This window comes from Mytilus trossulus, chromosome 6, assembly GCF_036588685.1.
Source record: "Mytilus trossulus isolate FHL-02 chromosome 6, PNRI_Mtr1.1.1.hap1, whole genome shotgun sequence".
In the NCBI taxonomy this organism is placed as follows: domain Eukaryota; kingdom Metazoa; phylum Mollusca; class Bivalvia; order Mytilida; family Mytilidae; genus Mytilus; species Mytilus trossulus.
The window spans coordinates 54,809,573-54,825,699 of record NC_086378.1 but is presented as its reverse complement, the minus strand read 5'-3'; the positions used below and the strand labels follow the sequence as shown (position 1 = coordinate 54,825,699).

The window sequence follows — 16,127 nt, the reverse complement described above, 5'->3', positions numbered from 1 at the left end:
AAAAGTCATGTATATTTTATCTAAAAAAAGTAAACAATTTTCAACTACGTTTTTCGATAATATAATTAAAAGATTTTTGTTGGGTTTTTTTCTCGCATGGAAGCTGAAATTAGCGTTATCATGTGTATTATAGTCTTGTCGAGTAAGTATGGTCACAAGGGATATATATGTACAAAAATGTAATATGCCTGAACAATGGTATTTTTTTCCAAACATCAACTTGGGAAACAATATTGAGAAAACTGTATCTTACGTTTCCGGATTGGCATTATTTAACAAACCGCGGACATCTCTGGAAACGCCTCTTCTTCAACCTGATTCACGTAACCATTTAGTACTTTTCGTGTTGTTGAGCGCCAATTAACTCCGGTAAAAGTTCATAAATAAAGAAAAATAATGTAAAATTTCTTTCTTTTACACTCTATTTGTTTTTAACATTTATTGTCATTCTCTGTTTGAAACGCATGAAACATTTTTTTCTAATATTTTTTTTTTTAGTCATGGAAAAAAAATCATATATGAAAAGAAAAATGTTGCCGCATTTTTTTTTATATGTCTCCGCATTTTTTTATATAATTATTATAAAGCACAATACTAGTAATGAATAAAACATCTTACTCTTGTTTATAAGACGTAAACTGTGCAATGTGAATAATAATTCTTTTAAAAATCAACAACAACAAAAACTGACACTTAAGTTATAAAAGATCGCTCTCAAATTATTGTTTTGCTATGACCATTGTACAAAGAAGTGAAAGCACACGAACCCGCGCTACCAAACTGATATTGTCACTTTGCGTATTTATATACACAAGTATAAGTCAAAACAAGGCGGTTGCATACACCTATTTTGTCAAATTATATAACCTACAACAATGAACAACACTTCTCCTATATTGTAATAAGGAGATGTGATATAATTGTCAATAAGACAGCTATTTACATATAGCCAGCTATAACACTGTGTCTAAACCACACCGGCAAAATTTGCTCGGACTCGATGCTATCTAACATCCGGCACAATGACGGAACACCAATAGACAAAAGAAAGGTAGGTTTCTCCTTATTGTTTTATTCTTTTTATGATATCGAAGAATATATATACATATACAACTATTTTCTATTGTGAGATGCAATATTTTTTACATCCGTTCTCTATTAACGGAGAAATAAGTCAAAATGCATGTCAAAATGACGAATTGAGTGAACCTTGCCTCGAAATTGTTTAATTTCTCGTTAAATTGTTCACATTGTACGGAAAGAAAGGTACGGGAAGATAGATATTGACACGGAGATTGCAAATTAAGTTATTATGAGCATCTCATTAATTGTATCTCTGTGTATGGAACGAAAGAAAAGGGTAATGTCAAATTAAAATAAACCGGTTTCGTCAATGTTGTTACTACACAATCACCCGGTTTCGTCTATATATATCACCCGGTTTGGTTTTGTTTTTTTAACAAACAATTTATGAAAAGCAACTTTGGCACGGATCTGAACATTGTATTTCGAGAATTTAAATATATATTTATTGTAAGGTAAACTTGGCGTGTTAAAATCTATTTTAAACAGGCACTTTTGGACATAGTTAATTATGATAATACACATTTTCCTAATGAAAGGCGTATCCCTTATTTCACTTAACTTCAAACTAATTTTAAATGGAATATAAATACTCAATAGCAAACACTGGTATCTAATTATTTTGTAACATTATTATATTTTCTTTGTTTATAATAGTAGTATGTAAAGATGAAAAATAAAAGTATGTGTTTTGATTGTGCCATAATTTTATTTTACTATACTAAATTATATACACTATGCATTCAATCATTGACGAACAGTCCCAAACCGACTATAGTCTATACTGTTCTGCACAAGTTTATCATGCATGCAGTCCTGCCAGAGTTTCTGGTACTATATATACTGTGTTCCTTGCGCACTAAAGCAAGTTTTCACACTTAAGCATCCATAACATAGCAATGAGATTTGTATCTTTCTCCCCGTTTCTGGTAGGCACATTTATTTTCCTATAGGCATGTTTTTCACATTATTTTTACAGTTCAAAATAAAAAAAAATTACATTCTAAATTCATCTTTTTTACAGTTCGAATTCATTGAAACTTCAAGATAACTTTCGAAAACAATATCTGACAGTATTGTATTTTCAATGTGAATAAAAGTTGGTTTGCAAAACATGACCGTCATTTATATCTAGGTCTTATTTAGAAAAAGTGACGGTAACCACTTATCCCATACACATTGACAATGAGACAACTTTCTTTTAGACACAAAAATGATGTTGAATTAATCAAGTTTAGGTCACCGTATGCCTTAAACAATGAGAAAAACACACAAACCGCATGAAAGCAAGCTATAACAGGGCCCTAAATTATAAATGTAAAACAATTCAAACATAAAAACTACCTGCCTATTTTATGTTCAAAACACATATGGTATAAAGCAACCAAAGACAACCATGGAATAACAAGCCTGTGACTCGGGAAATGGACTGAGTCAAAGTGTTGTCGCTGACACAAACAGTACAACAAAAGTACAAATAATAAAAAATGATGAATAAACCTTAACTCGTCCTATGACAGAGTCTTTATAGTGAATTCGCGATTTGTGCCAAAACTTGTATCATAGTTAAAATTATCCATTAAATATGATAAATATTCATGTATTCGCAGTTTACTATGAAATCCACTATATCTGAACTAGTATACATATTTATTAAGGGACCAGCTAAAAGACACCACCAGATGCGGGAGTTTCTCGCTTCATTGAAGACCCATTGTGGCCTTCGGCTGTTTTCTGCTCTATGGTCGGGTTGTTGTCGCTTGGAATTTGTATGACTTTTTCATGTTTAAATGCCCCCCCCCCCCCCCCCCCCCAACACTTTTTGTTTTTGTTTTACCAAAAAAAAATTCAATCCCTCTAAACCAAAATTTTAAACATCACCAAAAAGTAAACAGAAATTTATAGTATTTATATAACTAAGAAGTGTATAAAGTTTGATGCAGTTATAATACTTCGTTTTTGAGATATGGCGCGACATGTTAAAAAAAACCACATTCCTGTTTCACTTACATGTTCTGCTTCATTGAAGACCCATTGTGGCCTTCGGCTGTTTTCTGCTCTATGGTCGGGTTGTTGTCGCTTGGAATTTGTATGAATTTTTCATGTTTAAATGCCCCCCCCCCCCCCCACACTTTTTGTTTTTGTTTTACCAAAAAAAAATCAATCCCTCTAAACCAAAATTTTAAACATCACCAAAAAGTAAACAGAAATTTATAGTATTTATATAACTAAGAAGTGTATAAAGTTTGATGCAGTTATAATACTTCGTTTTTGAGATATGGCGCGACATGTTAAAAAAAACCCACATTCCTTTTTCACGTACATGTTCTGTAACTCAAAAAGATTTAATTTGATTTTCACTTAAAGGTTTACAGATCATGTTAAATTTTAAGAAAATAAGATAAGCTGTCCTGAAGTTACGGTGCGACATGTTTATGGTGGACAGACGGATAGATAGACGGACGGACGGACAGAATGACTGATAGATGGAGGCACGGATGGATGGAAGGACGGACAGTAAGACGGGGGTATACAATAATACGGCCTGTCAAAATTGGGACGGGCGTGTAAAAACGCGAAGAAATGGAGAAAAAAATCGTAATTAAAGGTAAATATTTTTTATTAGGATATCGGCCAAGTCGATTTAGTTGTATAGTTGTCTGCCTTATCATTTTCCTATATAACTTTTATATATATTTGAAAAAAAAATATGTATAGAAATCGATAAAAAGAACTTGATATTCGGCATTTATTATGAGAAACATAATCCAACTGACATAATCCGATTTCCTGGGTGTCCCTGTTTTTCTCATTTCTTACAATATTTTAATTCGGTATACACTTTATAAGATAAGTGGCGAATCTAGATGACGTATATGTTGCACGCCCCGACCCCACCTTTGGTTTCCAAAACTTTATTGATTCCTGTATTTAAAGATTTTATAAAACAAAAAATAATCAAAATATTGTTCGACTCGCTACGCTCGGCCGTATGTAAAAGTTGTTCGAAATACGCCCACTTTGAAATAAACTGAATACGTCTGTCCGTATATATTGTCAAAATATATTGATCAACATCAGTGTACGATCATCATAACACAATGGCGACAGTGCAGACTCGGTTTTTTTAATAATGTTAACAAAATAATTATTATTGAATTGTATAGATGACCTGAGACTATTATACTAATTTGTACATAGCAGTATAGTGATAAATAAATTGTATTTTAATGCATGGTAGTTGTAACCCTACATTCGTTTTCTATGCCGATTATGCATGCATATACATTTGTCTTATTATCAACGTTTATCCTTAAGAAGATTTATTTTTAACGATGGTAGAAAAGATTACATACATGGAATGATTAGATTACTTATAAAGGTGTCCATTCTTTTGGTGCGAGAAAATCACATATCAATTGTGTGTTTCGATTTTTAAGACCGTAAACTTTAATTTCAAGTTTAAAATTGTTCAACATATTTCCCATAACTCATATAGAAAAAAACATATTTAGAGAGCTTTAATCTCCATATGCTGTTAAAAAATTTCGGAATGCAAAGTAAAACTAAAATATATGTGTCGGCTATAAGAGTATGAATTTGCTAATTATTTATTTGAATCTGAGACTCATATAAATAATAAGCCGCTGTCCGGTGAACAACTTGTTTTCGAACGACCCACAAAACTCCTTTTGAACACTGAAGTTAAATAATCAATTCTAATGTAATGCGATTATGATTTTTTTTATTTGACCAAACCGGGTTATGCATTTTGAAATCTATGACGAAACCGGGTTGCATACATTGACGAAACCGGCCAGTTTGATTTTGACATGACCCATTTCTTTCGTTCCATACACAGAGTTACAATTATTGAGATGCTCATAATAACTAAATTTGCAATCTCCGTGTCAATATCTATCTTCCCGTACCTTTCTTTCCGTACAATGTGAACAATTTAACGAGAAATTAAACAATTTCGAGGCAAGGTTCACTCAATTCGTCATTTTGACATGCATTTTGACTTATTTCTCCGTTAATAGAGAACGGTTGTATAAAATATTGCATCTCACAATAGAAAATAGTTGTATATGTATATATATTCTTCGAAATCATAAAAAGAATAAAACAATAAGGAGAAACCTACCTTTCTTTTGTCTATTGGTGTTCCGTCATTGTGCCGGATGTTAGATAGCATCGAGTCCGAGCAAATTTTGCCGGTGTGGTTTAGACACAGTGTATAAGAGACTTCGAGATGAAAAATGTGTAACCTACAGAGGCGGATCCAGCCATTTATGAAAACTTGTGGGCTCTAACCAAGGATAAAAGGGGACGGGTCCAACCATATGTTCTTATTCAACAGCATTGATCTTAAAAGAATGTGAGGTCCCAAACTCCGACCCCCTTTGATCCTCCACTTAATTCAACCAAACAAAATAACAACCCAATTTATATAAAAAAAACATATGCGGGGGAAACACATATGAAAGACACGAAGAAAAAATATAAGAAGCAAATTATAAACCAAAGTACTGAAGTAATGCACATTGGATGACCGCAAGTTCTTGTGGATGGTCACAAGCACTTGTCTCCGAAAAAAAATTCACATCTCTATACCTGAAAGTGAGGTTAAAAAGACTCAGAGAAAAAATTCTGAGACAAGTTCCGTGGATAAAAAAATCAACCTCATCGTAATAGCTATTATATTGTAGTGATACAAGTCAGTATACTCTGGTTTGTTGTTATATATTTAACATTTGTATACAGTTATATATATCTATATATAATTTTCATTTATTTGTTTATCATTTTATTCTACTATATGAATAATAGTGCAGTGCAAGTGCATGGTGGACACTCTTCTGTAATAAATCGATTTTTCTAATAGATTGAACTTGGGTAGGCATTCTTTTACATTTTTTGAATATAAATAAGGCCGTTAGTTTTCTCTTTTGAATTGTTTTACATTGTTATTTCGGGGTCTTTTATAGCTGACTATACGTTATGGACTTTGTTCATTGTTGAAGGCCGTATGGTGACCTATAGTTGTTTATTACTGTGTCAATTTGATCACTTGTGGAGAGTTGTCTCATTGCCAATCATACCACATATTCCTTTTTCATATTCGTATTTTCCCGCAAAACATTCAATGTCCCAGTGCGAGTTATCGGTCCTTGAGAGAGAGCATAGACCGATAACTTTGCATGGGAGATTACAAACGGTCTTGAGATATTCTTCCGTGTGCGTTAAGACACCCTTTCTGTACGTGTGCATATATATTAACGATTTTTTATTTATATACATACGGAGGACTCTAAAGTGCGATGGGGACGCAAAAGTACGTCGGAGTGCGATGGTCTGCGCTAAAGTGCGATGCCCCCATTCGCTATAGTTCGCGAAAGTAAATATAGATGTACGAAATGTAGTTGGATTATGATGTTAAAAGTCTTTCATACAAACCAAAAATGTACATGCCGGAAGATTAATTAAGAATGTTTGTTTAAAAGCGTTTACTCGGTACAAAAAAGAAAAAAAAAGCTTGTTTATCGAACTTTGCCTTTCTCTCGCATGCATACACAAATAAATATTACTTATTCCGAAAATGAACGGATTTTGAATTTGAACCTGAATCTGTAATTTGCAATTTACATTGACGATTGTAAAGGAGAATATGGGTGTAAAAAATTAAAACCAAATATCCATGACTCAATTAATTTAAACCTAACTGTGCTTTTTTTGGCTAAAGCAAATGGTTTTTTTTTCTGGTGCTGGAAGAAGGAATATAGTATCATGCAGACGACCATTTTACTTTATAGATACGAAATAGTATACGCATAAGTATTCTGTATTCTTGCTGCTGCAATTGGAAGCGAACGAATACATTTTAATTATTGTTTACGATGCAGTTTAAATGCAGTCCCCGTTAAAATATTGTCGATTTTATTGAAAAGTAACGTCAGTAAAATAGAAGAACATGTTTTTAAGCGTTAAGTATGAGTTGTGGACAGTAAAACATTAGTTTGTACATTGTACGAAAATAAAACATACTCGCTACAAAGAAGGAGAATGCTGAGCGAACTTTGCCTTTCTCTAGTATACACAAATAAGTGTTACAGATATTGCACCTTACCACACAAGCTTTTGCCAAAAATCACTTTTTACATCCATGTTATTTATGTTTTTAGGCCCTCGAACCTTACCCTATTGTTTCATTGCACTAAGGTGTGATATACTATCGTGCTGAAGCAAACATACAACCATCGTTCTTTAGCGTAGACCATCTCACTGAGGCGTTACCATCGCACTTTAGAGTACCGTCGCTTAAGAGTCTTACATATATATCACAAGTATACTATATGTATATTTCTAACGACAAAAGATTTTCATATAATCAATTTATATTCTAAAAAAATATTTTTATGAGTATCCATAATAAACGACAAGGAACGTTATTTTGCACTCGATAATGTCCGCGCATTCATCATGTTTATAGATCGGTTACAATCCCAACACGAAAGTTACGCAATGGAAATCTAGGCGACAGCAGGTGTCAGACCACCAATTACTCCCTCAAATTTAGAACGTATGTAAAAGTAGGCCTACTCGGGACAAAAAATAGTGCATTTGATGTCATTGTTTACTTAAACTACCCAACAAATTTGCAGAAATGAAACTTTTGGTGAAAGATAAATATATTAAGACCATTTTGAGCCTAAATTTACTTGTCTATGAGTTGAAATTAAAAAATGAGGATTAATGCGCTCCATAGTATACTAATTTAAGATTTCATGAAAACCAGGGGTTATTTTTAGTGGTACATCCATTCGGAAGGTCTCTTCTTTCTTATATGGCTTTAAAGGTATGTCGAAAATTGGCATGAAGAAAGGTGATACCTGTACGATTCAGGACATACCTGGTTTGTAAGAGGTTAAACTTAAGATAAAAAATTTAGAAAGCTATGAAAATTGCAAAATTTGGTTGAACAGATAGGGACTTTTAATTGGTGGTCTGACACCAGCAATACACCGGAATGTACTCACCGTCATCCGATGTAAAAAGTAATCATGTCTTCTTCTTGTGTTTGTGGATCGGGTCCGTGTAACACTAATCAATTCAAAGTTTTAAAAAGTTTTGAAATTTTAGATTTTTGGAATTTTGATCAAACTTTAAGTTTTAAAATATCAAAATTTCAAATTGTGTTAAAGTTTTGAAATTTTGAAATTTTAACCAAATTATTAAAATATCAAAATTCTAAATATCGTTTATAAATTTGATAGTTTAGAAACTTGATCAAACTTTTAAAATACTAAACCTAACGTGCAATTTTGATTATTTCACTTTTTGAAAGTTTGATTTTTTAAATGTTTGATCGATTAATGCGAACCACAATTAGGCTGTTAGTTTTCTCGTTTGAAATGTTTTACATTTGTCATTTCGAAACCTTTTATGATATGGCTGACTATATGCTGTATGGGCTTTGCTAAATGTCGAAGGCCGTACGGTGACCATGCAATAGTTGTTAATTTCTGTGTCATTTGGTCATTTGGTCTCTTGTGGAGAGCTCTCTCATTGGCAATCATACCACATATTTTGTTTATTTTTTTTTTATAGGAAAGACAATAAAACATGCAGAGAGGTTTACCATTTTTAATGAATACTTAATGCGGAATTCAACATTGCGTGTAGACGAATCCTGAAAGATATCTTGCCGGATGAACAGATAGGTCATTTTAATTCGTATATGTCCTGTTAAAGCTTGCATGTATTATTGACTGAACATGAGGAAATTGGAATATCAAATTCGATATAGAGTTTGATGATCGGAATGCGTTAAATGTATTACACTCATCAACCGGACAGTTTAGTTGTAATATAATGAAGATGTGTTGTATTTTGTAAGCTCTGTTAAGGAAATGATAAATATGCATCACATGTGCAATTAAGGTCTTTCAGTGCAGTTTCTTATCATGTTTAGCCAGTAAATTGTAAAAAATTATAAACAAAAATTTTAGTTAATTTTTCATTCCCCTCTCTTTCTTTTCTTTTAATATAATATGAATTTTGGCAACTTTTAACTGTCTTTTATTTGTGTAAATTAAAAGAAAAAAATCCATTAATTTAGGACTACATTTAATGTGCGTTTTATCTCTCTCCGTACCCAGCCACTACTATTCCTATCAGCAGCATCATTCATTGCCAGTAATAACTGTTTTGGGGGCTTCGCCATATTGTACTAATCTTGAGTGAGGGAGGTTATTTGTTTGACCTTCACCTTGGACAAACGAAAATGCATGTAACACTTGCCACTGGATACCAAAAAGCAATCCATTATAGCCACCATCATCTCAGTGACATTAGAAATAATAATTCTGACAAATTCACACTGAAACAAGTGTAATCATAATTTCAATTTTTTCCCTTCATTTTAATGACCAATACAAAAGGGACAATGTATTATTGATTGATTGATTATTGGTGTTTAATATGTAGCTACGTATATGATACACATATAGAACTTTTACATGTATCAATCCGAATGTTGGCTATCTACCGCCGCTCCGCCCCTCTTCAACCCCATCACCACCTCATCAAAATCATGGATGCGCATCAGGAATGATACATGATTGCTTACAAGTATCAATGCATTTATTGTTATCCGTTTATAAAAAGGATAAAACATGCATGCCTTAATTTGTGACGAAGATTTATATGGAACAGTTCCCGTCAAATGTCAAATGCACTGAGATTAACTACACAGTTGACCCAGATGTTATATTATTGCTGGACTGCTTGAAGATCCTTGATAAATTTTAAAAGTATCTAATAAATCTCTCTAACATCGCAAGAATAACAGTTCAGGTAAAAAGTTACACAAAAACATTCATTAAAAGATTCATCGGAAAATGAAGGTCTACCACTTCTAAAAGTATATTTCAGATTAAAATTTGTGTTAGAATTGTGAGATGGCCTTATTGTTTTTTAGAAATCTGCGACACTAACAGCCGATTCCATTGAGTGTATAGGTATATAGGTAATATCAAAGATTAGAATCATATTACGCATTCAAACCAATTGCAAGAAGCCCAAAACAAATCAAAAATAAACCCAGGCCAACAACAACAATCCATACAATCAAACTGCTAGGGATTTTTTTATATTGGCGTCGTCAAAAATTACAAAAAAAGTTTTGCTTCAGCTTTGAATGAGAAGGTACGAGGCCTTGCCCTCTTGTTATTAAATAATTTTTGTTCTGCTCCCAACTGGCAGTCATATCGTATTCTATACTAATGAATTATTGAAAGTTCTTAAACTGGAAAGCTGCAGATATTGCTACTGATTCGTGGGTGTATTTGCCTCGCTTGTAGCGAAACAAAAACAAAAATAGGAATTATATTCATAAATGATACCAAGATAAAAATGTATTGCTGTATTTAGGAAATATGGCAGGCTTGAAATTTAATATGCTAGACTCTCGTTTCGTCATGGGCCATGAGACTCAACAGTGACATAATTAGGAAGCCAAACAAGTAAAAAGTTGAAAAGCATTGACGACCCAAAATTCCAAAAAGTTGTACCAAATACTGCTAAGGTGATCCATGTCAGAAAATCCTTAGTAATTCGAATTATTCATAATTTTGCAAACAGTAAATTCATAAAAATGACCATATAATTGATAATCATGTCAGCATCGAAGTGTTGACTACAAAAGCGATTTGGACTGTTTTCACATTTAAAAAGTGCTACTAGTATTTTTAATGTTTTTTTCTTAATTATACGAGATAAAAACTATTTTAATTAATCCAATATGTAGGAGTTTGAAAATAAATATCTGTAATCAAGCTTCACGTCATCCTCACGCAAGAGTCATGCCCTGTATAGCTGTAACTACCCTCATACATTGTATGCACTGTACTGCATTGCACATTACGTTAAACCACAAACAATGACATACAACGTCACAATTTCGACTTGGAAACCTCAGTTGGAAACCCGAAACCAAAAGGAAAAATGGGAGCATCATTTGCTAAACTTAATTGTTGTACAAGAATACGCAAAAACAAGGTTGGAGTGGTTTCTAGTTCGCTCGAGATAATCAATAGAATAGAGACACGACCATCGACAGAAATATTGCAGGAGTTACAGAGTGTAGGAATTATTTCGGAACGTTCCGGTGGTATGAGATTTATTGTTGAGACATTAACAGAAAGTGAGATGACAAAGCCCAGGAGACTTCCGTCTATCTCTATTTCTAATGACTTGCCAAGGAGATTCAGTGATAAATCCAGGGCTAGTACGTCAAAAGGTATATATTCAGATTTAGAAAAAATGTTAGAATTTGGGACGGCAAGATCATTGCAAGTTAGTGAATTTGGGAAATTAACTGGAAGTTGAATTTGGGATTTAACTGCAAAATTGAATTTGGGAATTAACTTGAAAGTTGAATTTGGGATTGAATTGACAGTTGAATTTGGGAATTCAATGGAAAGTTGAATTTGGAATTAACTTGACAGTTGAATTTGGGATTTAACTGGAAAGTTGAATTTGGGATTAAACTGGAAAGTTTAATTTGGGAATTAACTGGAAAGTTGAATTTGGGATTTAACTGGAAAAATAAATTTGAGATTTAATTGGAAATTTGAATGTGGGATTTAACTGGAAAGTTGAATTTGGAAATTAACTGAAAAATTTGCATTTGGGAATTATCTGAAATGTTGAGTGTAGGAATTAGCTGGAAAGTTGATTTTGGAAATTGAGTTGAAATTTGAACTTGAGAATTATCTGGAAGCTGATATTGAAAATGACTGGAAATGTTGAATAATAATCAAACATTTCGCATTTATAAGAATTTGTAAAAACATGGTTCCTCAATGAAATAAACGCCTTGCATTTCCTCGTTTCTAAGCTTCCTCCTTATATTGATGACAGTCACGTCAATGCACTTATATCGTCTATATATTGGGTTTATATAGAAAACGAATTTTGAACAACATTATGTTTTTTTCTGTTTTAGATATATATGATAATGAAGATAAAGAACTTATGGTCGAGATTCGACGAATGGATGCCTTGGCTGATAAAGGTAATTCTGAAATGTTCGCATAATCAACTTTAATATACAAATCATAGTTAATACAGTGACTTGAAAGATTGATATCATGTTTATAAACGTATGTTGTAATGCAAGGGAGTTATGGAAGCCAAATATATTCAAAATTAGATGGAGCACACAAACTTATTTGCTTTGCTCATTGTTGAAGGTCGTACGGTTATATATACATAAATAGTTGTTAATTTCTGTGTCATTTGGTTTCTTGTGAAATTTTTTCTCATTGGAAATATTACCACATCTTACTTTTCTTTTTTTAATTATTAGATATGAACAAACAACAAACAATCACAAAGTCGAACAACAACAACCCGTACAATCAAGTGACTTGGGATTAAGCTGAGTATACGGATTTGATATTTAACTGTTGTTTTGTTCGAAATGGTATGAGGGAAACCTTGTTCTTACTTTACAAATTAACTTTTGTTCTGCTCCGAACTAGCAGTCATGTTACATTTTGGCGGGATATAATTTATGATCATGAATGTTATACGATTCACGAGTATGCTGCATATCATTGCACTGTATGTACCGAATACTTACACGGATTATGTTAATTATGTATTTCCCCGGCTATTCTATAAAAACAGAAACACAGTAAATATATAAGTAATCATAGGAAGTTAAATATGTATTTTTTCTTTTGTCGTATTTAGGGAAAATGGCCAAAGAATCTGAAAGAAGAAGGCAGGCAGCAAAAGAAAGAAGGGATAATAGACTTAAGCAAAAAATAAGAAAAACAGAAAAGAAATTAAAGAGAGGAAATAGAGGAGAGGAAGGAAACCAAGGAGCTACCTATCAGCCCAAAAAAGAAAACAGAAGAAGACCTACCAAAGAGCCAAGACCAAGCAAACCTAACGTTTCCGGCTTACCAGAAGTATCCGTATAAACTAGTCTTGACGATATCAAATAATTTAAATTTCAATGAATAAATATTTTTTAATTTGAATACTTATTTAATATTGTATTTCTTTAATTTCAACTTGTTTTTTACTTGCAAACTTTGACATTTTATTTTATTTTTGGAAATGGCTTCTGTTTGTTTAATGGTTTGTGGCAAATTGCTATGTGTGTGTATCGATGTTTAGTTGTCGGTGTTTATTTACTTATAGCACCAAATAAGCAATACTTATTATTATAAATGAAAGTCTATAGATTTCCACATGTACAGTATACACTGATTAAATCGAAATTGTATCCCACAGCACTGGACACATCTTCGTAAAAACTCGTTTGGATCGCAACAAATTTTAAACATAACAACGATAGTCAGGATACATACAAAAATTGTATATAATTCTTTGTGAATGAACATAGTACTAAAACGAGACATGCCATCAGGTTTTATTATGCGGCATGATAGAAGGGGAAGAGAGGCTATCTGTACATCCTAATTAACACTACCGTACATTACGGTTATTATCCCTTCGGTCGCATGGTCACTAAAAGCACCAAATGTATTTTAATACTTAGCATGTTTTGATAACACTTTATTAAGTCTTCCTGGAAAAGAATTATACCCTTTCATTCTCATGGTTGGCAACAATACCACCTTAATATTCATTGTTAATATCGTTCATAATGGTTAATAACCCTTTCTCGTTTAAACTGTTTTAAATTTGTCATATCGGGGCCTTTTATAGCTGAATGTGTTGTATGGGCTTTGTACATTGTTGAAGCCCGTACAGTGACCTATAGTTGTTAATTTGTGTGTCATTTGGTCTCTTGTGGAGAGGTGTCTAATTGGCAATCATACCACATCTCAACGGCCTAATTTACGTACAAAAAAAATGAACGAAAAACAAATCTGTAACACATAAATAAACGACAACCACTGAGTTACAGACTTCTGACTTGGGACAGGCACATACATACAGAGTGTGGCGGGATGTCAGCAGGATCCCAACCCTCCCCTTACCTGTGACAAAGGTATAACAGTACAATATAACAACTCATCAGATGCATGTCCAGTACGCAATTTAAAAACAAATGCAATCGCCTGTCCGTTGAATACCAGATTTCATTTTAAGAAAAATAATTTGTACTATAAAAAAGAAGATGTGGTATGATTGCCAATGAGACAACTATCCACAAAAGACCAAATTGACACAAACATTAACAATTATATGTCACCGTACAGCCTTCAACAATGAGCAAAGCCCATACCGCATATAGTCAGCTATAAAAGGGCATAGGCCCCAATAAGACAATGTAAAACAATTCAAGCGAGAATACTGTTTTTTTTATGGAGTTTTTATTTTGCTTATAATATTTTGTCCTAATTTTTCGCCAAACATGCTTGAGGTAGGCCTCTGTCAACTTGATATAAATCCAGATTGCTGCCACTCCTTGTAAATGAGTATACGGAATTCCTTTTAATAGGTATATTTGGGGAGAGGTCATGCCAAGAAATTGCCACCGTTGAAATTTTGAAATTATCCCGTGGAGCAAATTATATACATGATTAATTTTAACTATTTTGAATATCACTGTTTTCTAAACGACACCAGAAAACCACAAAAATCATGATCGAAATAGGAAATCCAGCATTTTGATTGTTTGATTTTGGAGTATGAGTATAAAAAACGGACTCGAAAGTTTTATGACTGGACTTCTGACGACACGACACGTACATGAAGTTCATAAATTAATTTGTTGAAAGAGATCAAATCTTTAACTGCTAAAGGGTGCCGTTGGAGGTCAACTGGATTTTTTCGCTAAGATTTCTTGGTATGTTCACATGACAAAAACAAAAGAATGGATTTGTCCATATATAACTATTTTTTAAGGGTACGGCAGTCGGCACAGATCAGTGTCCCTTTGCAACTCATCTTTGAGAAGACAAAGTTAAAACGGATTTCTGACTTGATAAGGTAATCATCACTAAATAAGTATGTTGAAAAAAATGCTAATCTTTTCTCGAAAACCACATGCTGGTATCAATTTGCAATGGTTTTATATGGCAAACATCGAGGAATATATAAAACCCCATTTTTACATCGCGATAACCGTGAGGGCATTCTGATGTGTTGCTGTCGCCTAGAATTCGTCTAAACATCAGTCCAACAATGTTAGATTGGAAAATTTGCTTTTGCAAAATGTTTGTTCTTCCCTCGCCGGGATTTGAAATCATGCTACGGAGATATCGTGACACCAAATCGCCTTGCACTGTATCCGACACGCTTTACGGGGCGCCGAATGGGACTTGGAACTTTTTGTAATCCAGCTCAATTTTATGTTCACAAAATTCAATTCTGCCATAACAAAATCATTTTTGTCTTACAAAACTATGTGATACAGACTTGTTTTAATCCTTTCCTTTGAGACAGCCAAAAATTAAACTTTGAACAGTAAACTATAGAAAAATCAACAAATGGAAGTTTTTAACGACCTTGACTGGCTATGCAGCCCTTGCACGGTCGGTAGAAAAATCTGTTGATCGAGTAAATGCTATATACGATTTCTTTGGTAATACCTTGTAAAAGTCGGCTGTAAATGACTATATTTATGTTGTAACATTTTTCGTAAATTTATAGCCATATAGTATTTCTAGTTTGCGTACAAATTCAATTGTGTGTCACAAAATTGACTTTTGTGTAATTTCCATATAAGGTAACAAAAGTCAATTTTGTATGCAAATATAAGTTTTTATTTGCATATTACCTAAATGACAAAATAATAATGAACTGTATACAAAACAAAAACATCCTTTAAAAAACCCCAAAAAAACACGCATTTGAGGAAAAGTCCAAACGGTTTACGAAATTGATGATGAACGATTGAAATAAATTCATAAAACACATTTCAAACTAACAAGTCGTTATTATTGGCATTTGTTTTTCAGTGTATAGACCAGTTGGAGTAGGTTCTTATAACTATCGGCCTTGAAACTGAAATTGATCTCTTTGATAGGACACTGGTCTGAATGTCCCATGTT

General features: G+C 33.0%; 1 protein-coding gene across 1 annotated transcript; it reads left to right on the top strand.

Annotated features, from left to right (window-relative positions):
- Window positions 1-11,030: 11,030 nt before the first annotated feature.
- On the top strand, window positions 11,031-13,139 carry LOC134723557 (uncharacterized). The gene is made up of 3 exons (XM_063587139.1): window positions 11,031-11,386; window positions 12,095-12,163; window positions 12,847-13,139. The coding sequence occupies exons 1-3, from the start codon at window positions 11,092-11,094 to the stop codon at window positions 13,077-13,079; spliced, it is 597 nt and encodes a 198-aa protein (XP_063443209.1). The 5' UTR covers window positions 11,031-11,091; the 3' UTR covers window positions 13,080-13,139.
- Window positions 13,140-16,127: the final 2,988 nt, after the last annotated feature.

Excerpts from the sequence above, each read along its gene's own strand:
- LOC134723557 (XM_063587139.1), top strand. The coding sequence starts at position 11,092 with ATGGGAGCATCATTTGCTAAACTTAATTGTTGTACAAGAATACGCAAA. Across the intron at positions 11,387-12,094 it reads CAGGGCTAGTACGTCAAAAG|ATATATATGATAATGAAGAT; the intron begins GTATATATTCAG and ends TTTCTGTTTTAG. Across the intron at positions 12,164-12,846 it reads GGATGCCTTGGCTGATAAAG|GGAAAATGGCCAAAGAATCT; the intron begins GTAATTCTGAAA and ends TGTCGTATTTAG.